This window comes from Phacochoerus africanus, chromosome 2 (genome assembly GCF_016906955.1).
Source record: "Phacochoerus africanus isolate WHEZ1 chromosome 2, ROS_Pafr_v1, whole genome shotgun sequence".
Lineage (NCBI taxonomy): Eukaryota > Metazoa > Chordata > Mammalia > Artiodactyla > Suidae > Phacochoerus > Phacochoerus africanus.
In genome coordinates, this window is record NC_062545.1 from 223,423,151 (window position 1) to 223,449,450 (window position 26,300).

Here is a 26,300-nt window from a genome sequence, read left to right on the forward strand (position 1 = left end):
GTGTACCTGCTTCCTTTCTCACGAGACTTAAGACCTTTACTGCACTGTCACTTAATATAGTGGTCTGCGGGTTTACTGCACCTGAAGCAAGAAATGTGAAGCTAGATGATGAGACTCTTAACATTTAACTAAGAGTGAGAAAAAAAGCATCCCATGTTTACCTTGGCAATGAGAGCACGGAGTGTCGCAAAGCAGTGAGTCAGGTAGGTGGTGCTCTGATCACAGCTCAGAGAATTCACCAGGACCCTCAGCACACCTCCCAGCAGGCTGTCTTTACAGTCCAGAGCTGAGCTAGCCTGGGGAACAGAAAAGCATCAGTGAATCCCTGGGCTGTGCCAGTGCAGACGCAGGTAGATGCTTTTGGCAGTTAGCACAGTGACATGGATGTTCCGTCTCTTCTTGATCGAGGATATTAATTAAGGGTTTAGGAAAGCACCACACATACCGTCTATTACCATAACCGCTGAAGACCTATTTCCACATGACCTTGTTCCACAACTCCCAATTGATTTGGGGTTTATGCCTAATTCTGGGCTGCCAAACCAAGGTATAAGGCAATTCCCCCGCCACACACACGGCCCCCAATCCTGTGCAACAGCTTTTGGAAAGTTCTTTCTACTTAAACAAGCCACAGCTTTCCTTGTGGGCTTCAAAACACAATTGTGGGCTTCCCAGTACAAAAAGGGCTGCTTGTGGGAGCGATGTTTCTAAATAGAAGCTTATTTATCAGCTGCAGCAGGACCAATACCACCAAAGACAATGAGAAAACACTTCAGCTGCCTTTGTACACTGCAAATACATTTTGAGGACTGGTGTTAAGAATACAGCATTCAAAGAACTGTATAAAGATATAATCAATGCGATGTCAAGTACCTGATACCAAGCATTTAGCAAAGCTGCCACATACTTTTTGCCTTTATTTTGGCACCACAATTATTTTCTAAAAGACAACTTAAAAGTTGGATTATTAAGGCTCAACTACATTTTGACAATATTTCTTCTAGCCCTATAAAGCAATATTGGATCTATTCTAATAAATGATTTTTCATTGGAAACATGTAAAGTCTCACTTCTCAGGTTAACCAAAAACCTGTCATTACCTAGACATCGTGAGACTCTTTGGACACTGAGAAGATGAAATTAGTATGGTGACTTATATTACTTAAAGTTCACAGTGATACAACACTTTTCTATAGCAGGGATGGCAAATTCATCATACGCATGAATTTGCTTCACTAACTTGTGTCCAAAACTGATGTCATTAATCACACTAGCACTCTTTTTACCTAGTCCAGTCATAATCTAATTTTTTGTTCAGTCATAATCTTAGTTTCCATACAGACATCAACCATAATTCAAATGGGAGTCGACTCATCAAACAACAACAAAAACCAAAAAAACCCCACCTCCCACTCCTATTCTAGATACTGAACAATAAGCCCACCACCCTCATTATAAACTTGGCATACACTCAGGTAACTATGAAGGTTAGACTGTCAAGTATCTAACTCTTTCCAAGTGAGCTTTATGTCAGTGAAGCCAGAGGAATGTTCAGTGAGTATCTTTGAAATTTGTAAGGTGGACACTATTGTTAATAGTAGACCACCCAACTTCATTTTTTAAAAAAGCATCTTATATCACATTCATTTCATAATTTTCTATAAAGAATCCCTTATTAAATTCCAGTAAACATACTGACTTGATCGTGTTGACTAGATCAGGTGTTCGTTGTCCTCACCTGGATAATGTTTTCTTGCATATCCAGAATGATTAAATTTGCTTCTGTGGCCAGATTGCCACTGATCAAGGCTTCTTGATCTAACTCTGCCTTTGTTCTAAGAAACACAAAGAGGACAAATTAAAAGTGCATATCAAATCTGGCCATTTCCCAATGACTGTAATCTGTGTTCTAAGTGTAAAGAAACCTTCTGAAGAGTCAATCTTGAAGTGCAAACAAAGCAGCTGATTACAGGTAACTAGGAAATACAGGTGCTTTCTGTGGTTGGTGCCCAGATAAAAAGATTTTCTAGGTAAAGTCTCCTGGTCATCCCCACCATTATGAATAATGACAGCAATTATAAAAATAACAAAATGAGTGGAAAAATAATTATTGGTTGCTACTAGCAATTAGGCCAGCCAAATGAGATCGGTGCTTAAAGCCTCAGGGCCATTTTTGCGTTTCACACATGAGAACCATCTCCAGATTGGAGCCAAGGAAGCCTCTGCAACAAGCTGGAGGGACTGAGACTAGGTGTGATGTGAATTTGGCTAATTGTGATGCTGCTGGACTAGGAAAGGCTGATGCTTCAGAACCAGGTCAGTGTCTTGACTTTCCAAAGACTGCCTTGGCTTTGCACAGTAAAGTACGAGCCTTTTGCCATTTCCCAGGGAGAAGCAAGGCTGCATTCCTGTGGAGTAGGACACTAAGAGCCTCCTGGATGTCCGTGGTTATTACCCACTGGAGAATGGGAAACTGCCTGGTGCTGCATCTCCGTTGGGTTCTTTTTTTTTATTTTTTATTTTTGCCATTTAGGGCCATACCCACAGAATATAGAGGTTCAGGCTAGGGGTCATAACAGAGCTACAGCTGCTGGCCTATACTACAGCCACAGCAATGCCAAATCTGAGCCACATCTGACCTATACCACAATCACAGCAATCCTTAACCTGCTGAGTGGGGTCAGGGATTGAACCTGTGTCTTCATCATACTAGTCAGGCTCGTTAACCACCGAGCCACAATGGGAACTCTGAATCAGAACATTTTATGCATTTAATTCATCCAGTCTCATAAAATCCAAGTGAAGCTGGAAAGAGGTATTTTTATCATCTAAATTTAGTGGTCAGGAAAGGGAATTGTGAAGAACTGACTCTCCCAAGAGGCCCCAATAGCCAAAGTGTTGCCATAGGGTTGGGGCATCCTGATATGAGCTCAAAAGTCTTGGACCAGGATCAACACACAGCTGTGCTTGTGCCCACTTTGCCCAACAATGGGGGCACTGCTGTTCTTATATACCACTGAGGGCTCAGGATAAATATTTCCCTGTGTTTTAAACATCTTCATGCTTAGGTTAGGCTCTGTGGCCCCAAGCTCTACAGATTCCCCTCATTCTCCAAGTGATAATATTTGTGTAAAATAAGTGAAATATAAAAGCTACTTTTTATTAAATTACTAGTCAGTTTAGATTCAGGGCAAAGCTGTCCAACAGAAACACAATGGGGACACATATGTCATTTTCTATTTTGTAGTAGACACTAAAAAAAAAGGCAGTAAGAGGAGTTCCCATTGTGGCACAGTGGAAACGAATCCGACTAGGAACCACAAGGGTTCGATCCCTGGCCTTGCTCAGTGGGTTAAGGATCTGGCGTTGCCGTGAGCTGTGGTGTATATTGCAGATGCGGCTCAGATCTGGTGTAGGTCAGCCCCTACAGCTCCAGCTCCAATTAGACCCCTAGCCTGGGAACCTCCATATGCTGTGGGTTTGGCCTTAAAAAAAAAAAAAAAAAGCAGAAACAGGTAAAATTAGTGTTAATGTATTTCTATCTAACCCAATATATTAAAAAAATCATCAATGTGTAATTATAATAAAACTTACTATGAGATATTTTACTAATGAGATATTGGTGCTAAATTTATAATGTGTCATGTATTTTTCACTTATAGAACTACCATAGCTACTGTACTGGACAGTGCAGATCTAGAGTGACATAATCTGGATTTTTTTGAAATTTCTTTATAGTGCTAAAATACATAACAGAAATTTACCACCTTAACTTTTTTTTTTTTTTTTAAGGGCCTCACTGGTAGCATATGGAAGTTCCCAGGCCAAGGGTCAAGTCAGAACTGTAGCTGCTGGCCTGTGCCACAACCACAGCAAGGCCAGATCTGAGCCATATCTGCAACCCACACCACCGCTCACCACAATGCCGGATCTTTAATCCACTGAGCAAGGCCAGGGATCGAACCTGCATCCTTACAGATACTAGTCGGATTCCTTATAGCCAAGGCAAACGGGAACTCTCACCTTAACCATTTTTAAGCGTACAGTTCAGTGGTATCAAGTACATTCATATTTTCGTGCAACCATCACCACTACTTAATCTGGTTTTTAAGAAGCCTACCAACTATTTCTCTAAAACAATGGTTTTCAAACTTGACTACAAAAGAATCACCTGGGGAGTTTCACCATCTACTTATTTCTGGATCCTACTACTGGAGATTCCAAATTAATTTGCCTGAGGTACATCTAGGCACTGGGAGCTTTAAGAGCTCCCCAGGTGATTTTAACGGACAGCCCAGATTGAAAACAACTTCTCTAAAAGAAACAAAGCCAAAATAATTAAAAGTGATCTGAAAGAAAAAGGTGAAAGACACCACTATTATAATCACAAAAGTTCAACTGAACAGTTACCATTTTACTATAGTTTCTCTTTTTAAAAAAATCACCCCTGAAGATGATCAGAGGTGAATCATGAACTCTGAACACGAGCAGCCCATCCCATAGCTCAGGGCCGAGACCTAACCTAGAGCTGTTCGGGATATCCTGCACGGACAGCCTCAGGATTGCATTGTTTCTGTGGCAAAAGGGATTGGCTTCCCTGAAAATCCACTTACACAGCCCAGGCAAACATGCTTTGTTAGGCTCTCCTTTAAGCTCATGGAGTAGATGGCCTAACCACCTAAGCCCTTAGCTACATGCCAACAATTCTCTGATTTGGGGCAAAGATTCACTGCCTGAACTCAACCTTATGGCTGCTTGAAACCAAATATCTTATAAATCAGTTCAGGGAACTTAGAGCAAGAATAAAATATCTAAAGCAAATGGATATTACTCATAAGACCAACAACTGGGCAACTGGGCTGTACAAGTAACATGTATAATAAAAATCTTTTATGTTTTAAAATAAATTTGACTCCCCAAAGTCTCATAAGTGAACCTGAATGATTTATTCTTGTGATTAACAAAGAAAGTAATATATTTACAAAAAACATTACTACTCCAGCCTGCCCATCTCCCAACCCCCTAAAGATGGGTGCTTTATATACCATAGGGAATACCCTACCTATGCCTTGTCAGGGGGGTGTGTGTGTGTGTATTGGGAGGTTAGCCATATAATGTTGTGGCAGTGAACCATAGGATTCATTAGGCCACCTACTGCTAAGAGGAACAGCAGATACATGTTATCTATTCAAACAATTTAGTTTTAGTCTCATATGTCCAAATTGTTGCATAAATGGCAAGATGTATCTAGCATATAATGCAATACAAGCAGGATATTTCTTCTTTCATTTCTTTAGATTATTTTCTGGTGACAATATAGATTGTAATACACATTCATTATAGGAAATGCACCACAGTAAAAGGAGAACATCATTTACAAATATTTTCAATATCCAAAGAAAGCCAAGATTAATGTATTGGTAAATTTCCTTCCACTCTTTTAAACATAGATTTACTGGAATTCCCTTCGTGGCTCAGCAGTTAATGAACCCAACTAGGATCCATGAGGATGCGGGTTCAATCCCTGGCCTTACTCAGTGGGTTAGGGATCCTGCGTTGATGTGAGCTGTGGCGTAGGTCACAGACACGGATAGGATTTGGCACTGCTGTGGCTGAGGTGGAGGCTGGCAGCTGCAGCTCCAATTTGATCCCTAGCCTGGGAACTTCCATATGCTGTGGGTGTGGCCCTAAAAAGCAAAAAAAAAAAAAAAAATATATATATATATATATATATATATATATATATATATATATACTATGTGTAGTCAAAGACAAGATTATACTTTAAAAAATAACTGTCAATTCTGCTTTAAGTAACATCATATCATATGCATTTCCCATATCATTAAAATAATTAAAAAATGTTTAAATACCAACCTAATATTTCATTATCTATTTCTCTGTTCTTAAGCATTTAGAATATTCCAATTTTTAAAAAATAATTTAATGTCGAATTGACATAAATAACCCTGAACATACATCTTTGTTCACATTTCTGGAGTGGAAATATGGATTGAAATGATGCATTGCTGGGTGTCCTGTCCTGTCTCATCAGCAGCTTTTGTTTAGCTGAGGTTGCTAAATATTAGTTTTCTTTAAATGCTTATCAATGTGATAAATGTTTTAAGAGCCAGAAATCATAATTCTTTATACCCAATACTATCCTGGGTCCATGGATGAACTGAACTGACATAGATAAGGATGTTTCATTTTCTTACCCTTGGTAGGATGTAGTTGTTTCAGTAATACAAGTAGCCTGGGAAAAAGAGTTTTGAACTTTAGGTAAAAGTAGCACAAAGTTGCCGAGTGACTCACTTATCTAGCTTCTCATTAGCTTGCCGCCAATGTGTCTGCTCTTTCCTCCATCTCAAATTTTCATTTAAGCCCGGAAATCGGTCATTCCCTAGGAGTTAAGAAATGCACGATAGGAATTTGATTAGCATTAGCACGATAACCAGAAGTTCCATAACAAGGTCAGTAGAGAGGACTCAGCACCACATCTGTGCCTAATTAGAACCCGTGCTGGGTGCTGGTGGGAGACAAAGCCCACCCACGGCCCTGACTGGGCTGGCCTGTTCTTTGACAGGTTAGCATTTAGAGGCTTGTCCACCTTGACAGAGTGTCAGTGAGCACATTTCGCATGAATGCAGGGTTCCAATGAAATTGGGGTTTTTCACTGAATTATTGAAAAGGAGAGCTAGTGTAGAATGAGGGTGCCCAGCCACCACTGAAAAAGCTCAGCTCCTTCCACGTTCTCTGCCATTATGTTCCACTGCATAGAAGGAGCTGTTTCTTTTACTTTAGCACAGTGAACATGACTGGGGTGCTAGAGCGATTCAATCGATCCTACAGAGAGGAGCTCAGCCTTTCGGAGATCATTCCTGGTGTGATGGGATCCCTGGGGAACTGCAATACTCTGAGATTACTGGGGGGATTGGTTTCATTCTAACAGTACCATGCATGATTTGGGGAGATGACCTTAGAACCAGAACCCTCCAGTAGAACTACCTACATAGACTATTCAACTTTCCTGGGGAGAAGCGTCACCCTTGTGGAAGATGCCATTCACCTTAACCTGTGACTTGCATTCTTGGATGACACCTTTTACTACCACCAAGTTTTAAACAGAAGAGGCCATTTGGGGATGTTTCTGAGGCTCCTGTGACCTCAGGAAAGGCACTTTACCCTAGAGGCACGGGGCTAACATTACAAACATCATGCACAAGATCCCAGAATCTGCCTGTCTCTGTTATCATAACATCTTAAGAGAGTGATGGTGTCTGTGATTCCTCTGGGGAGGAGGGTACAAAACTCGCTGACAGCAGGAAAGGGCTGTTCCAACACACCTGGAGCCCGGCAGCGCCGCATCATCTCGCCTCTGGCCCCTTCACCTCGCAGCAAAGCCTCTTCCAGCCTGGCTTTGACATCCCTCGACTTCTGCAGAACTTGGGTACTGACTTTGTCAGAAGTCTGTTTTCCCTGGATGGGAAAGAAGCAGAAGGACATTAAGCTTGGTGAGATCTCTGTCTATGGGGAGAATCCTCAAGACAGAACACCTCACAGTGACATCAGCCAATTTGGACACATGCTACAGAGATACTCTATCCTGGGGGATCCTGAGGCTGAAATCCTATTAATGGGAATGTGTTCTCTCTGCAGAAGGCAGAGCTCTTTCCCAGGGGAATGATTGTATCTAGATAGGCTATAGATATGCATATGGGTTATAGATTCTACTACAGAAATACCACAAAATTAATGGTGCCCCTGTTGCCCAAACAAAGGAGAACAGTGACAAGACAGAAAAGAACTTGGGAGATAAGAGCTGAGTGGCAAACTGAGCCACCCCACACTTACTTTGTATTCAAAACATGAGACACAGATGAAAAGGAGATCTAAAATCCTGTTTAGCTGCATGGATGGCAAGTCGGCAATCCACTTCCTAAGGAGGATCTGATCAGCATTTTTCATGATCCAGAGGAAGCAAATCATGAGGTTTCGGGTCGTGTCGGCATTCAGCATGTTGTACTGCTTGTAGGGCTGGAAAGAAGCAGATTGGGGAGATGGACGCAGGGGAAGAGGTTGAGCAGCAGACACATGGAAAGGGATGCTCATTTCTTAGGACATAGTAACGGGACTTCTTCCAAGGCTGGGGATCTGTTTCCAGGAACTCTGCCTCCCCTCCACAAGAGAAGCTGTGTTCTTTGAGTGGGTCTGCTCCGCAAAGGGGCTGGCCTGGGGCAATATCTGAATGAGGCTTTCAGCCACGTACCTGTAGGCACCCTCTGTTTCAGGAGCAGTGTGGTCTAGTGGTCTGCCTTGGACCTTGACCTTGCCCTCCCTGTCCCCCATCTCAGTGACACACAGGGGCTAAGCTGCTAAGTTCTTCATGTATTTTTCCTTCAAACTGGAGACTGCTGGGTTGGACTTCTAGCAGGGAACTACCCTGGCTGGGTTCCCCGAATATCCTAACTATTCAAGATTTAGCTTCTTTGTCAGAATCCAAAGTATAAGGGTCATGAACTGCTCAGCAAATTAATCAAATGCATCATTCAGTGGGTCCCCTGCAGTGGGACTTTAAATCACAATTTATGTTTTCCTGGGAGCAGGGGGTGGGGGCTCAGGCTATCTGCTTTCATGCTCTGGCCACAAGTGTTCATTTTTGAGTGCTGAGCACACTGTCTGTTGCTCTTCCAGTCAACACCGAGGACAATATGTGGTTCATGTGGCAGAGCTAATATCTAATGGAATGTAGTGATGACACTGCAGTGAGGTACTAGTTCCTATGTGAACTGGCAGGTTTGGATGGGAATGATAGGGCTTATGAAGTGACTTTGGATTTTCTGAATATGGCCATAAGAAGAAATGAAATCTTTAGATGTATTATAACTTCAGAGGAAGCATTTAATAGGCAAAACTTGGGCTTCTGAGTTTCTGTTAGAGATAAACAACATAAAAGGCACACACCTCAAGCAGCTGACTTTAGTAAGACAGATATACAAAGGTGGAGTAATATATTTATTACACTGTAGGATGAGTTATGTCAACTCCCAAACATCTTTTCTCTTTTTTACCTCCTTGCCCCTCAGCTCTCACGGGGGTGTCTGGGGATGGGGAGGGCTGGAGGGAAGAGGAGAAAGTCACCCAGCAAAGCAGAGTTAGGTCGAAAGTCTACCTTCCCAGTAAAGAACTGTGTTGAGTTCTCTGCATAGATAAATGCTATGCTGAAATGTAAAGTTAAAATGCTAGAGGCTGCAGTGCTGTCTTTTTTTTTTAGGGCCACACCTGCAGCACATGGAGGTTCCCAGGCTAGGGGTCTAATCAGAGCTGTTGTTGCCAGCCTACACCACAGCCACAGTAACGAGAGATCCGAGCCGCGTCTGCAACCTACACCACAGCTCATGGGCAATGCCAGATCCTCAACCCACTGAGAGAGGCCAGGGATCAAAGCTGCAACCTCATGGTTCCTAGTCGGATTTGTTTCCGCTGCACCAAGATGGGAACTCCTGCAGTGCTGTCTTGACAAAGGCATCAGAGCCCAGCAAGGAACAGAGGTAGATTCCACCTCGAGTGAATTAGAAGCTGTATTCCTGGAAAAGCCCCTCTTCAAGCCTGCAGAGTCTGTGCTAAAGGACAGAGTGGGAGTTTCTGTTGTGGAGCAACAGGATTGGTGGCATCTTGGGAGCACTGGGACTCAGGCTTGACCCCCCGTACAGTGGGTTAAGGATCTGGCATTGTTGCAGCTGCAGCTTAGGTCTCAACTGCAGCTCAGATCTGATCCCTGGCCAAGGAACTCCCTATGCCTTGGGGCAGCCAAAAGAAAAAAAATAAAATTTATATATATATATATAAATATTTATATAAATATATATATATATATATGTATAGGACAAAGCCAAACAACTCTTCTGAGACTCTCTGGGAATGCAAAAAAACTGAAGAAGCTTATGACACAGCCTAGCAAGCAACCGGCCTCCTTCATTCTTTCTTTCTTTCTTTCTTTTTTTTTTTTTTGAGGCAGACATAGGATGAATAATAAACATATAGAATAAACACAACTCAAGCCTCCCACTTGAGGGAGTCTTGGTTTGATCTGTGCAAGAATCCCAGATTTTCCAAGCTTACCTTTCTTGGTTTTCTGAGCCTTGGACTTGGTGCCACTGAAACTGCCTGAATTTGATCTGTGAGTCTCTGCTGTTGCCAGAACCCCATCTGACTGGGTGCTGGCTCACCTGTGCCATTTCCCTTCTCAACTGCTAGCCTCACCAAGATTCCTTTCTAGCAGAAATCTCACTGCCTGATCTAGGCTGGGTTCTGGTAGGTGAATTTAAGAACAAGCCCATTAGAGGATGGGAGAAGACACAATATGAAAAATAAACAAGAGGCATGTGCACCAACATACCAGGGAAGACAGCATTGTTCCACTTGTCTTCAAGTTAAAGTGATTCCCAGCTATGGCCAATGCCACATTCTGGTTAATTGCACTGCTCCCTTCTTGTTCTTCATCCGAGCCATTGGCACGATTTTTTCCACTGCGGGCATCTGCAGCTGTAATTAAAATATTATTGGTCTTACCATATGATCCAGTTATTGTCTCCTTGGTATTTAACCAAAGGAGTTGAAAACCTTAGGTTCACACAAAAGTCTGCACACCATACTAACAGCAGTTTTATTCATAACTGCCGCAACTTGGAAGCAACCAAGAGGTCCTTTAGTAGGTGAATGGATAAACAAATTGTGGCACATCCAGACAATGGGAAATCATTCAGTGCCAAAAAGAAATGATTAAGCCATTTATTATATCCATGTAATATAGATGTATGTATGTTTATACACAGGTCTAGATGTATGCAAACAAAATAAAGACCCACCATTTAAAAGGTTGATTTTTAAGGCCATGATCAATTACATAAACAGAAAGTATTTATTGAAGCAGTTCTGAAAAAAGCGTGTTAAAACACATGTGACTGACTCATTAAAAACTCACGATTTTATTAGACTCATCAACATGGTATTTTGACTTATAATACTAGAGTATAAATAGTATTTTCACCTGCGGAACTTCTGACAACAGAATTCAATTTTAAAAAATAATAATTCACTATTGTTTTTTAAGGCAACTAAGTTTTTTAAACAACTGGTGAAATGAAGAGCATGTGGCAACTATTCAAGACCTGATAACATTACAGGATTAATTTGAGGATTCATTCTCATTTCCCCTAAATGTGCCTAGGATCATAGATAGTTACAAGAAAAGGTGGGAAGGATATGAACATCTGATGCCAAAATGCTTTTATAGAAGTTCTCTAATTTTATCTTTATCATGACCCTTAAGATAATAAGCATCGTTATCACATTTTTATAGCTGAGGAAAGGAAGTGAAAGCATTAGAAGGCTGAGCAACTTGCCAAAGGTCACATACAGTAAGAAACGGGCTAGAATTTGAGTTCAGCTGTATCTTTTTTTTTAAAAAAAATAACATACCTATTAGTTTATCCATTGAAAGATTTCATATGTAATAGATACACTATATTACCTCTAAAAATAGAATACTTCTACTGTTTTCCCTCTTGTCACCTATGTCATGACTATAAAGTTCAGTGTGTATGTAAAGAAACCATTGAGATTTCAAAGATTCAAAGACCAAGTGCTGAAAAGTTCTCATTCCAAGTGACTGATTAGGAAAATTCTAACCAAGAAGGAAGCTTTGTGCAATGTGTGCTAACAATTCCCTGCTTTGGGAATAAACAAGTCACAGGTCTTCAAAGGAAACTTTCTTGAAATGTCCAGGCAAAATTCTAGAAGTGGTGTGCAAATCATGTGCCACGCTCTAAATCACATCTTTATATACTGCAGATGATTCTGTTCTCCACCTGCTCTCCAGTCAGGCACAGTTAGAGGAAGCTTGATGCACCTCACCCTGCAGTCAGACCACTCATGTGCCAAGCTGGCTTCTGTAATTTCCTTGCCTGTTTCTCCCTCCTCATTTACATGAGCTAAATAATTGTCAACACAGGATCTTAGAAATAATTTAGTCACCAAGGACAGTTTACATTTGGAGGAAGTAGGAAAACATGGATGGTTCCCAGATTTGGCACATGACTGCTTGCAAGGATTCTGGGCTCAATAAGCATCCTCAGGTTCCTTCCTCCGTCAAGAGGACAGTGTGGTAATGTCTAAGAACTTATCCTTGCTTGAGGAAAAGCAGGAACCACTCTGAAGTGGTCAGAATTGTGTGTGTGTGTGTGTGTGTGTGTGTATGTGTGTGCGTGTGTGTGTGTTGGGAGGAGCAGGAGGGCAGGCAGATGGGATTGTCTTTCTCAGGTGTCAGAAAAGAAGTTCCTTTTGGGAGAGGGGAGTTTTGTTTGTCTATATTCCCTAATCCACACTGTAATATACTAATAAACTCAGGAGGTGCACAAAGGCCTTCTAGACTATCTAGCCTTTCCTCTTGCCGCCAAGTTGGAGATACTGACCTCAACCTTAGAATGAGTCTCTTGGTGCCAAAGGCAAAATTCCTCTGCTGTTTTTTTTTTTTTTTTGAAAATTTTTCTTATAATTGATTTACAATGTTCTGTCAATTTCTGCTGTACCTACACAGTGACCCAGTTTACACACACACACATTCTTTTGCTTACATTATCCTTCATCACATTCCATCACAAGTGCTTAGACACATAATTCCCTGTGCTATACAGCAGGATCGCATTGCCCGTCCACTCCAAATGCAACAGTTTTCATCCACTAACCCCAGTTTTTGTTTTGTTTGCATGGTACAAGTGTTTAGACTCATTTGGGTCTGTTTCTTTAACACTTACAAAAGGGAAGGAACACCTTTATTTCAAGGCCTTAGAGCAGGGATCTCCAAAAGGAGAAATTCTGTTATCTCATCCTTTGGGGTGTATGGTCAATAATGTTTATCATATACCAACAGACCAATGATTGAATGAATGAATGAACAATTTCTAAATAAAAAACATACAGTGCAATGTGCCTTTAAAAAAACCCACCTATTGGGGCCTACATTAAAAAGTATTGGAGAGCATGGGTGTTGGGAATTGCTCACACAAGCATATAGTACTGAAGCTAGTAATAGAAAGCTCATTCTAGTGGGGTATTTGGCAGGGGCCCCCATCACTCCAAAGAAGGAAATAGAAGGCAGTGTTACCTGTAAAGTCATAGAGCTGTGGCAAAGCATCCAAAATGATACCCACCAAAGGCAGGTAGAGGGCAGCTACTTTGACCTTCACCTCTGGTTTGACACAACGTGGGTCCAGGTCGTGAGAACTGAGCAGGCTGTGGATGGCACTGACGGCTTTCCTTTGCACTTTGCTGATGCTGTTGGTGCAACACAGAAAACCAAAGTTACGCTGAAGGGAGCCTGACCAGAATGCTCCTGAACAATGGGATGACAATGTGAAAGCCAAACAAATTAGAGTAGAAATATATAGAATACAGAGACAAACTGCCTGTGTTCTAGTCCTGGCTCTGCTGTTGGCGTGATGCTTAGAATGCAACATGTTGTATCATCAGTATTCCACACCTTTTCATCATTGAATAATATTCCATTGCATGAATGTATTCTATTTATCCATTCATCAACTGAAGGACATTTGAGTTGTTTCTACTTTTTGGATATTACGAATTATGAGTGCTGCTATGCATATTTGTTTACAAGTTCTTCTGTGGCTGTATGTTTTATTTCTCTTGGGTATCTACCTCAGGGTAGAATACCTAGATCGTATGGTAACTCTATATTTAATCTTTAGAGGAATCACCAAACTGTTCTCAGCAGTGGCTATATCATTTTACATTCCCATCAGCAGTGTATTTTCTCTTTTCCAATACTTATTATTATCTATTAAGCCATCCTGGTGGGTATGAAGGGGGTATGAGCTGAATGTTTGTGACCTGTTCCAGACTTTTATGTTGAAACTTAATTTCCAATGTGATGGTGTTTGGAGGTGGGGCCTTTGGGTCTTTAGGGCTCTGGAATGAGAGTAGAACCTTTATAAAAGAGACCCAAGAGAGCACCCTTCCGGTGTGGGTGAACATAGCACGAAAATGACCATCTATGAACTAGGGAGTAGGTCCTCGCCAGATGCTGAACCTCCCCAGCACCTGATCCTTAACTTCCTTGCCTCCAGAGCTGTGAGAAATTTCTGTGGTTTATAAGCCATTTAGTCTATGCTATTTTTGTTATAGCAACTCAAAGGAACTAAGACAGAAGGGATATGTACCTGGTTTTGAAAAGCATTTCCCTGATGGTTAATTATGCTGAGAACTTTTTAATGTGCTTATTAGTTGTATCTTCTTTGGAGAAATGTCTATTCTGATCCCTTGACCTTTAAAAAATTGAGTTGTTTGTTCTTTTATTATTGAGTTGTTGAGTTGACTTTAAAAATATTTTTTAAATACAAATCCCTCATTAGAACTATGATTTTCAAATTTTTCTCCCATTCTGTTTGCTGTGTTTTCACCTTCTTAATGATGTCCTATAAATCACAGAAATTTTAAATTTAATCAAGTCTAATTTATCTTTTTTCCTTCTTTTGCCAGGTGTCTTTCCGGTGTCAGATCTAAGAAACTAATGCCTATTCAAATTTCATGAAGATTATTACCCTTATGATTTCATCTAAGAGTTACATAGTTTTAACATATATATTTAAGTCTTTTATCTCTCTTTCTTTTTTGGGCATGGGGGGGCACACCTGTGGCATATAGAAGTTTCCAGGTGAGGGATCAAATCTGAGCCACAGCTGTGACCTTAACCTGCTGTACCACAGCAGGATCTCTCCATTTTGATTTAATTTTTGTATATGGTGTGAAACAGGGATCCAGCTTAATTCTTTTGAATGTGGATATCCAGTTTTCCCTCTGCTATTTGTTGAAAACATTGTTCTTGCACCCACTGAATTGTTTTGACACTCTGGTCAAGAATTGGTTGGCTACAAACGTGAGGATTTAATTTCTAAACTCAATTCAATTTCATTAATTTATATGTCTATCTTTAAGTCAGAACCATGTAGTCTTGACTATTTATATATTTATTTATTTATTGGTCTTTTTAGGGCCACACCCAAGGCATATGGAAATTCCTAGGCTAGGGGTCGAATTGGAGCTGCAGCTGCTGGCCTATGCCACAGCCACTGGAATGTGTGATCTGAGCCTCATCTGAGACCACAGTGGCTCATCCTTAATCCACTAAATGGGGCTGGGGATGGAACCAGCATCCTCATGCCTACTAGTTGGGTTCATTCCCACTGAGCCACAGTGGGAACTCCCTGGTCTTGACTACTTTATAGTAAGTTTTGAAATTGGGAAATGTGAGTTCTCCATTTTTGTTTTTCTTTTTCAAGACCGTTTTGGCAATATGGAAGTCCTTTGAATTTCTACACAAATTTTAGTGTCAATTTGTCCATTTCTATAAAAGCCAGCTGGAATTGTACTGAATCTGTAGATTAATTTGGGGAGTACTACCATCTTAACAATATTAAATTTTCTGATCCATGAAAGTGTCATGCCTCTCCATTTATTTAGATGTCTTTATTTCTTTTGAAAGTGTTTTATAGTTTTCAGTGTACAATTCTTGTACTTATTTTGTTAAATTTATTCCAAAGATTTGTATTCTTTTGATGCTACATTAAGTGGAATTTTTTTTAAATTTCATATTGTTCACTGCAGGAGTATAGAAATACAATTAATTTTGGTATATTGATCTTGTACCTGCAAATTTGCTGAATTCATTTATTACCTTTAATAGTTTTTTTATGGGTTCTCTGGGATTTTCTACAAACAAATCTTGTCCTCTGTGAATAGGGACAGCTTTACTTCTTCCTTTCCTATATGAATGCCTTTTATTTCATTTTCTTGTCTAACTGCCCTTGATAGAACTTCCAGTACAACATTGAATACAATGTTCCCAACCTTAAAAGGAAAGCATTTAGTCTTTTACCAATAAATATGATGTCAGCTGTGGGTTTTTCGTAGATGCCTTTATTGGGTTGAGGAAACTCAAATATATTCCTATAGGGTTTGTCAGGACGAGGTTCTGGGTTTTTTCAATGCTTTTTATTCATCTATTGAGATTATCACATAGGTTTTATTCTTTATTCTCATCATATAATGTATTATGTCAATTGATTTTCAGATGCTAAACCAATCTTGCACTCCTGGGATAAATTCTACTTAGCCATGGTGTATAATCCTTTTTATATGTTGTTGGGTCCGATCTTTTGTTGAAGATATTTACATCTATAACTGTATTGGTCTGCTGTTTTCTTGTGCTGTTGTTGTCTGCTTTTGCCATCACAGAAATGCTGGCTTGAAAGAATGAGTTGGGATGTGTTCTCTCTTCTGTTATTTGGAAGAATGTGCGAAGGAATTAATTTAAACATTTGGTAGCATACCACAGAGTGCTAGAGAATTTCCACATGCTTGAAAACCATTATGGTTTTAATGACGTATAAACATTTGTGGACACCCCCAGGTAAGGGAGGTTTCAGGGAGACCCACTGGAAACTAGAACTGAGGCTTCTTTCAGGAGTTCAGGTACTGATACGTGTCCTACTGGCCCTGTGCCTCAAATGGGCAGGTGTCCATGAGTCCATTAATTGCCTTGGCAGCAAAGGGAAGTACCAGCGCAGAAGATGCACTGTCAAAGGAGAAGATGCCTCTGAGGTTTTCTGCCCACCTGGCAAATCCGTGATGGCATTTTTAATGACTCTCCAGGAGAGGAACTGACAACCCAGCAATCAGGGATTACTGTGTTGCCAAAGGAGTGGCACTCTTAATTAGTTACCCTCTGGGGGGTAGAAAAGGTACTGTGTGTGTGTGTGTGTGTGTGTGTGTGTGTGTGTGTGTGTGTCTGAAGAATGTACCTACTTGATTGAACATAATTACATGATGACCTCTGACCATACTCTACCCTGTTGCTAGTGAAATAAAAACAACCATTTTATGAGGAATCAGAACAGATGTAAAGGCTGTTTCCCTAGACATTTCACTAGAAGGGAAATGGAACATAGAAACTACTGCTTAGGTAAATATTAAAGAGCGCTTTCAGAAATCTTGTAAATAAGTGCTACCAAAAGAATTAAGACTAAGTGTGTGTGTATGTGTATATGCGCGTGAGTGCGTGTGTTTATACGAAGGGAATTTTTTTTGTGTGCAAGCCTCCTTCTCCGCATCTTATCAGCATGTGTGGTGTCAGGGCACCCGGTGTTGCTGTGAAAATTTATGTTAGCTATAGAGAAGGAAGTTTTATAGAGAACATTGAGAAGAGTTTAGTAAGGGTTGAGAGAAGATGAAATTAAACCCTTGGAAAATGAAGCTCTTTAAAGATACACGTAACACCTGAAATTCTGGAAGGGGGCAGAATTTAGAGCTAAGAACATAAGCTTTCCCACACTGACCAGCTAAGAGATAGAGACACACACTCACTTAGGCAATACTGACATGGGCAAAGCACCTGGAACACATTTGTTATTGAAGTTACAAAATTTTGTGTTCCCATGATTGTTTCATACAGAGATGTCCTGTTTTCTTCACAAATTTATAAGCACTTTGAGGACACTAAAGAATTTCCCATTAGACAAAAATCTATAAGGAAGAGCAACGCTGCCATTCATCAGCATACTCTATTCCAGAAACTTCTTTAGCAGAGGAAGGAAGAAAGCAGGCATCATAGGAGTCCTCAGGCAGGGAGGTGACATGGTGAAAGTGGGCCCTGGAGAGGGACTCAGGAGACCATGGCTCTGAACTTGGCTCTGCTGTGTAACTTTAGGCAAGTTTCTTCAATTCCATGGGCCTAATGTGAACACCAAAAGGGCGGAACCTAAATGATTTTCCAACCCTAATGATCCTTGGATTTGAGTCCCTGAATGGTGAGCTAGTCTATGGGGGCAAGGAATTTTGTCTGCTTTATGCACTGATACAGCTCTGATATATTCCACCTCTCAATTGTGAATGGCCCATGGCAGGCATTCAGTAACTACTGAATGGAATGTAGAGGATTTTGGAAGGACTGGTCTGCTCCCATCCAGTCAGGTCCAATCCCATGGGCTTAGGGAGCAGAGAGAAAGAAGGAACGAATGAAAGTCCTTGTTTGATGACTTCAAGTCGAGATACTGCCACGGTCCTGTGGGTGATCAGGTTTGTAAGTGGCGAAAGAATTTATAAGCCCTGAGCCTGTGGCATCTCTCGTAGACTGGGAAGGTCTTTTTGCAAGAAACCTACTCTGGACATGGAGCAACCACCTTTCCATCGGAGGTCACTTTCTTTTTCAGCATTGAGCCAAGTGGCATCTAGCTCCTGCCTTTGTGTGCACACAGATCACCCAGGGGCATACGTTTAAAATAGCTCTGTTTCTAAGGAGTTCACTAATCAAGCACCCCAGAGAAACCCAGCAGAATTACTAACTTCCTCTTAATGAATAAATGGCTGAAAAGAGCTATTTTATGGTTTCTCTCCCTCCCTAAGGCCTTGCCACATTCCTACTGGCACCATTTTCTCAACACATGGCTGCTTCTACCGGTCTGATGAATGGTAAAGTTTTCTGCCAAGCAAGAGAGGGTGAACTGCAAACTTTAGTAAGGAGCATGCTTTTTTTTTTCCTTTGTGTTCCATTTTAAATATCTGAAACCTACCCTTCCCCTTCGGCATCCAGGGCTGCGGCCAGTTCTGTAAAGAGAAGCCCAGTGAGGAAATGCTGCTGGCGGTACTCTGGTGTCAAATCAAACATGCTGGCAATCTTCTGGTCCTGGAAACTGGAGCAGGAGCTGGAGTTCTACAGAACATAAGAAGCAGTTCTATGAATCAACGGAGCTGGAATTAACATCACGATGGGTAGTAGTTATTAAGCGTGTGCCACTGCCTGGTTCCGTTAAGGGCCGTGCAGTGAAACAGGCACCTCTCGCATCCCCACGTGACAGATGAAGAAACTGAGATTTGGAGTGTTCACTCTGCTTTTCCAACCAAGCTTAAAATCCTGGGATAACACTTGGGTAGAGAAGTCGGGACTGGACCCAACGTTATGACTGTGAGCAGGAGATTCCTCTATGACAAACTGCCACCTTTATTTAAAGGTGTGGGGCCACACAAGACTAACGGAATATGACTGGATGACATTTTAATGCCACAAGTGTTCTTTTGTGGTTTCTAATTAAAGTCCCCTGAAAAATCAATGGAGGAGAAAAAGAAAGATTTCCAGAGTCCAATCATTTGGGGAATCACTGCTTATTATACACCTCCCGCCATTCCCTCTCCCACCCCGTGGTTATCTACAATTTACATGGACAAGTTAGAGACTCTTGGATGGTCTATTGCAAAGAAACCTGTTAACAATAGGTTTTCAAAACAGATTTGTATTTGGAACTCTGTATTTGCCTAACACCTCTTACTATTCTATAGAATCCGAGGCCCACCAAACCTAACCTACAAAATACTATTCTAAAAAAAAGACTGGCCATGTCAGTTGAAGCTCTGTCTCTAAATATTAATACAAGTGTTACTCTTCTGGGCCGATCAAGAGCAAGACTTGGTATAAATACACTCCTATGAAAGAGACCATTTGATTAGTTTATAATGAGATCTCTTTAGTGTCTTGAAAGCTAAATTATCTGGACCATGATTCAAGGTGGCATCAGTTGTGCTGAATTTCATTCTACAACAGAATTGGCAGGAAGGTCTAAGATCATTCGATGATATAATACCGGCATTAAAAACCACTACTAGATCATTTTGGAATCAATATAAAGGACCCTGCAATTTCACAAATTTTATGGTGTTGAGATTTAGGAAAAGGGAAATGAGCAAAGGAGACTGTCAAACTAAAGTGGAAAGACGACTGTCAGACAAAGGAAGATCAGCGACTTTTCCATGAATTAAACATTTTTCATCATGCATATGGATTCCCTGCTCTCCTTGGCTTCAGCAGGAACCCTTGAGCCTAGAAAGAAAGCAATCACTTAGCTTATAGATGATGAGTTAGATGCCACAACTTTGGGTAGCGTACTTGAATATATAACTGATCTGGTTTGAAGAGCTCTATTTTTCTTCTAATTAAAAAGACTAATATTTATAGGAATTAATGACTCAGTTATGCTAAGTCAATGAAGTAGCTTAAACAATTTTTCAGTTAGCTGATTACCTGGGAAGAGATGGAGGGACAGGGAGATGCTGGAGCAGTATCAGCATTCATAAAGAAGAGGTTCAGATTGAGGTAATGTTCGTGGCTGCAGAGGATTCTCAGGAATTCCAGCCTCATGGAAATGAGCGTCAGAAGGTTGTTGAGCTTGGCTGACAGCTGGGAAGGACAACAAAGAGGAAAGAGGTGTTTAAGGTGAATGAAGTTGAGGTTGACAAACACAAAAATATCCTTTCTCCCCAGTTAAGGCAATCAATCTCATAAAAATTAACGGGACAGTGCCACAGATGGCACACCGTGCGTTACCGGGAGGTCCAGTACATTTTCATCCACTATTGTGGCCCATCATGATTCTGGTCCTAACAGCTGTCCAGAAGGAGGATGCTCGCCCAGCCCCCAACCCTTGTCACATCTATAATACCACAGCAATCCTGTGTTGAAAATAACGTGGAGGTATGTCTGCAGTGTAACACAATACAATTAATTTTGCAAAAACCCTACTGTGTCTCAGAAACTAAATGAAAGGAGTCAACCCCACGTGGGGCCACACAAGACTAACGGAATATGACTGGATGACATTTTAATGCCACAAGTGTTCTTTTGTGGTTTCTAATTAAAGGCCCCACTGGGAAGTCCTCAAACCACTTTCCTAGATGAAGGTATCAAATTACTTGGAAATGGATGTAGTCTCTGCAAAAAAGCCAAGGAGTTTTCACAAACTGGGAGAGGAGGGAGTGGAAGAGAGAGAGAGAAAGCTATAAGAGTTTTCAGGAAAAACCTTCCCTTACACGAATAAACCCTGAATTCAGCAATGAAAAACTGACAAAGGTGACAGCCTGGAAGAGATCTCCTGCTTCCCTCAGGTAAGTGGACAAGTGCAGGATCCAGACTCTAGGCTGTGATTCCGAGGTAGCATCTCTGAAGGCAAAGTAAGGAAAGGAGAGTCAGGATGGACCTTCAACCTCCCAATATATCATCATAAACACTCTTCCTCCCCACCACAGGAAATTGAGCATCTCATCCTTGCAAATGGCCATGGCTGTGGTCCTAACTCGGGGTGGAAAAGAATTTCAGGGTACAAAGTGGAGTGAAGAGAGAGATGAGTTTATTGAGATAAGAAACACTGCTAGCACAGCCGAATAGCTTCCTAGTGGTCAGGGAGAACCGACCCCAGTGGAAGTTGGCTGCTTCTTTTTATAGCCAGAGAGCAGGGGAAAGGGCAGAGTAGTTTTACAGATAAGCCAGGGGTCTGAAGCTCTCCTCATTGCGGATAAGGGTCTGCTGGAGTAAGCCATCCTTTCACTGAGGAAGAGTTGTCTAGGGCAGGTTTTTTTTTTTTTGTCTTTTTGCCATTTCTTGGCTACTCTCGAGGCATATGGAGATTCCCAGGCTAGGGGCTGAATCGGAGCTGTAGCTGCCAGCCTACGCCAGAGCCACAGCAACACAGGATCCGAGCCGCGTCTGCAACCTACACCACAGCTCACGGCAACGCCGGATCCTTAACCCACTGAGCAAGGCCAGGGATTGAACCCTGTGGTTCCTAGTCGGATTCGTTAACCACTGAGCCACGACGGGAACTCTGGGCAGGTTACTTCTTTATCTGAAGAGGGCCAGGCCTGTCATGAGCGTTAGCTCCAGGTTTTGTCTGTCGGCTTCAGGTTTTGTGTTTGAGCTAATATGCTGTGGCTTGAGTTCCACAGCCATGCCTCCTCTTCATGCACTTTGAGTAGCTTTATAAAAACTATATAGCTTAATTGAGCACATATATTCAGTCATTTTAGGAAAGGCCATTGTGTTATGGCATTTGCCTACAGAATCTATAGTTAGACATTTTCTTGAAACAAATGAATACCATTACGTATTATGTAAAAAACAGAACACATGACTTCTGCGTAGGAACATTTACCAGAACCCATACTCTTGCCAATGAGCTCTACTGGCTGCTTTTGGATAGGGGGACACTGGCAAACTGAACTGATTAGAACTTGGTCTTAGCCCATCACTGAAGGGCCACTCCTAAAAAGCTGTTGGGTCAAGCCAGCTATTAGAACCTGAAAGCAAAAGATATTTGCATTTGAAAGAAGGCCACACTGTGGGTATCTTTCATATGTCCCTTGAAATGACACTGAAGACAGAAAATGCAAAATTAATTTTAGCAATGTTTAGGAAAGAGGAAAGTGCAATTCCCAAAACACCCTTTCCAAAGGTCAGGACCCACGGCGGTGACCTTGGTGGCCCTACCCAAGGGATGGGTGCTAACTTAGTGGCATATTGAAAGTGATATAGAGCCATCAAAAACTGGATTTGTCTATTATCAGTGACTAGTAATAAAGGACCAAGATTACACTCATGGTCACAAAATCTGTAAATGATAGAAAGCATGACAGAGTGTTTGATTCAGGTTATGCAAGATGATAATACCAGAGGATTTTGGAAGAACAGAACTTGCCTCAGGTATGATGTTCAGAGTGTGTGTGGAATAAGCCGGGATCAATGAACTAAATCGCCATTGACTAGAGCCAGTGGTCTTTTTAGGCCTGTGTGTTGCTGACTATGCTAAGCAATAGCTGAGGATATCACTGGCAGAAAGAGAGCATAGACTCAGAACATTAAAGCCAGAAGTATTCTAATCCAGCCTTGTCTTTAAACACAGAGGAGTTTAATGGCATCACTGGAATTAGAACACAGGCCTTGAGACTCCTCGTCTTAGGCTCTCTGGCAGCTGAGACAGGAAAGAGGGAGAAAAGAGATGTAAGGTAGAAGTATACTCAAAAGAAAGGAAAGGATTACAGAGAGAGACAGAGAAAGAAAAGAAAGAGAAAATGAAAACATGCATTTGCTGGGCAGGTAGCTATTGTCTACTTTTGATTGCTTTATTTTATTTGCCTTTTGGTAATAAAAACTGCCCCTACATGAGCAGTGACAAAGTCTCTTCTTAACCAAATTCTTGTCATTTTCCTCTGAACTCTTGTTCAAATAGGCCCTCCCTTGGGTGTTTCTCAAGAGCCCAGTTGTAGCAAAGATCCTCATGAGTCATTTTAGTCAGAATCACCCACTCTAGATATCTGATCACCCTTGAGATTGGACCAAACTCCTCATCCCTTACCAGCACCCCAAAGGTGGTATCCGGTCACCCTGGCCTACCTTCAGCAAGAATCCTATTAAGCTGGTTTAGCCCAAATCCTCCCTTTACCCCTGATGGGTTTTTTTTTTCCCCCCTCTTAGTACTTTTTCATCCACTGACCAATCCCACCCTGTTTCTCAGCTATAAATTGGCATTTTTCCTATTGTATTAAGAGTTAAACCCAATCTCTCCCCACTACTGAAAAACCCAATGCAGTGGCCTCTGTACTATCACAATGTTCCTGAGTAAACTGAGCCTTACTGGGTTTTTTTTGTGTATGTGTTTTTCATTTTTATTTAAAAATGTGTATTACAGTTGATTTACAATGTTCTGTCAATTTATGCTGTACAGTAAAGTGACCCAGGTATACACATATATACACTCTTTTTCTCACATTATCCTCCATCATGTTCCATCACAAGTGATTAGATACAGTTCCCTGTACTGTACAGCAGGATCTCATTGCTTACCCACAAGTGGGCTTTACTATTTGAGTGTCATGGATAAATGTTTTCTTTAACAGAAGCGAACCCTGGGCCTAGGGTAGTGTTCTAGTACCTCCTTTCCATATATCCAAGTTCTAAAAAACAGATTAATACATATTTGCAATGCCTCCAGTGACCTGTCATCCCAAACACCTGAGAGGATGGCAAAGATGGCATGTCCCTCGTCCACTCCACTCTGGTGGAACTAAGACAGAAGGTCCACGCAGGGTCAGGAGGTCAGGCTGACCAGATGGTGGTGCTCTGGGGCTTCTGATGTTTCTTTAGGAGTCTCTTTTTATAGGTTGGCTTCCTTCTTAGGAGTCTCTTTAGAAAAGTCATGGTTTTTAGCGGGGAAGTGGAGGGCATTATTCTATAAATGAGATCCACAGAAGTTGAATGACTTATTTAAGGCCAATAAGGGCCAATTAACAGAGAGCCAGGCCTGGTAGAACAGAGTGAATAACCTACTGCACCTTGAGTTAGGCAGGCATGGCTCTTGTTTCCCTCCTCCAAACTTCAGCTTTATCATCTGAACAAGTTGACCATAACACCTTGGAAAGATCAAATGATACGATTTCTATAAAGTGCCTAACACAGTGCTTTGTCCATAGGAAGAAGCCAGTGGTGGTGACAGTAATGATGAAGGCGAGATGATGGGCAGAAATACTGGTAGTGGGTAGTGATGCTAGTGGCAGTGACAGTGGGAGTGGTCCTAAGGTAGGGATATATGGAAGGAAAGGAGTAGCAACAATAACTGCTACTTGTAGTTCTATTGTTGGGATGGTTTGATGAGGACAGGGAACTAAAGAACTCCATTTAAGGAGTTCCTGCTGTGGCTCAGCAGAAATGAACCTGACTACTCTCTATGAGGATGCAGGTTGGATCCCTGGCCCTGCTCAGTGGGTTCAAGGATCCGCTATTGCCATGAACTGTGTTGCAGGTCACAGATGAGGCTCAGATCCTATGTTGCTGTGGCTGTGGTATGGGCTAGCAGCTGTTGGGCTGATTCGACCGCTAGCCTAGGAACCTGCCTAAATTCCAAATGCCTCAGATGTGGCCCTAAAAACCAAAGGGGGAAAAAAAAAGGACTCCATTTGAAAATCTGGGGAGATGGCACAGAAAAGATGCTTTTGGATTATTAAAAAAGGGCAAGGAGTTCCCTTTGTGGCTCAGTGGAAATGAACCCAACTAGTATCCATAGGGATGCAGGTTCCATCTCTGGCCTCGCTCAGTGGTTTAAGTCCGGCGTTGTTGCCATGAGCTGTCGTGTCACAGACTTAGCTCAGATCTGGCGTTGCCGTAGCTGTGGTATAGACCCTAATCTAGGAACTTCCATGTGCTGCAGGTACAGCCCTAAAAAGCATAAATAAATAAATAAATAAATAAATATTTTTTAAAAACCAGCCCTCTGTATCCGGTATCCACAGTGTCTGCATTTGCAGATACAACTGAGGATTGAAAATATTTGAAAAATTCCAGAAAGCTCCCCAAAACAAAACTTGAATCTGCACCGTCAACTGTTTACATAGTATTTACATTGTATTTACAACTATCTCTATAGCATATACATTATATTTGGTATTATAATTAATCCAGAGATGATTTAAAGTATACGGGTGGATATCAGTTATACGGAAATACCATGCTATTTTATATAAGAGACTTGATACTTAATCATCTATGAGATTTGGTATATTGGGGGAAGTTGGTGAGGAGTCCTGGAACCAATCCCCTGCAGACACAGTGGGATGACAGTATTTGCATTCTGCTCAGTAAAATTCAGTCCCTTTGACTAATGTTATTAGGGTTCTTTAATGTCAGGATTTCACAACTGAAATTTAATGAATTACCCTAATATGTGAAAAGAGACCTCATACTTTAAAATCTATATCTGGTCCAAGTCTGAATGCTACAGTCATATAATTTCTGTTAAATGTTAGATTGAAGAAAGTGGCTCATTTCACTAACAAATTTCAATTCCCACAGATTAACTTGTTGGCCCTTCTGTGCTGGTCTGGTAAATGCTCCAAGAATTCACACAAACCAGCATGTCTACTGATGTCCATTCTAGAAAACAAATGACATGAAGAATATATCACAAAATGCAGAATGTACGAGTCAAGTTGTCTAACTTGGCAATGATGAAGAGAACATGCCACAGCAATGAGCTCTGTATTAGATGAAAGGAACCAGGAACAACAGGGAACACTCACCTGGTTGCAATAATGTTTGATGAGGTTAAACACAAAGCCACGATCCATGAGTGAGAGAAGGTCATACAGGAAGAAAGCCAGGCTGATGTTGATCTTTTCTGCCTGTTCTGTTTCCTTAAAAACAAACACGCAAACACCAACATTATTTGGCAGTAAACTTGGTCATGAACTCCCAGGTCCCTGGGGGAAAGTTTGGAGAGGCAGGTCCAGGATTTTCAACCAGTGTTCCTCTGGAAGATACTGAGCAAAGCAAGTACCCCTGCAAAGCTGTAGCAAATACAATTTAGAACTTAATTGATGCCATTAGTGTTAACTAGAATCAATTAATTCCTTAG

General features: G+C 41.3%; 1 protein-coding gene across 4 annotated transcripts in view; it reads right to left on the bottom strand.

Annotated features, from left to right (window-relative positions):
* The window catches only part of DOCK8 (dedicator of cytokinesis 8), a 233,153-nt gene that overhangs the window by 32,277 nt on the left and 174,576 nt on the right, over positions 1 to 26,300 (bottom strand). For all 4 annotated transcript variants that reach the window (XM_047767727.1, XM_047767728.1, XM_047767730.1 and 1 more), the window contains 10 exons: positions 25,966 to 26,079; positions 20,147 to 20,302; positions 18,645 to 18,784; positions 13,166 to 13,335; positions 10,400 to 10,545; positions 7,855 to 8,037; positions 7,347 to 7,479; positions 6,316 to 6,403; positions 1,739 to 1,835; positions 162 to 296 (listed from right to left, as the gene is read on the bottom strand). In XM_047767727.1, the coding sequence (XP_047623683.1) occupies positions 162 to 296; positions 1,739 to 1,835; positions 6,316 to 6,403; positions 7,347 to 7,479; positions 7,855 to 8,037; positions 10,400 to 10,545; positions 13,166 to 13,335; positions 18,645 to 18,784; positions 20,147 to 20,302; positions 25,966 to 26,079 (1,362 nt within the window). The remainder of the gene's footprint in view (positions 1 to 161; positions 297 to 1,738; positions 1,836 to 6,315; positions 6,404 to 7,346; positions 7,480 to 7,854; positions 8,038 to 10,399; positions 10,546 to 13,165; positions 13,336 to 18,644; positions 18,785 to 20,146; positions 20,303 to 25,965; positions 26,080 to 26,300) is intronic.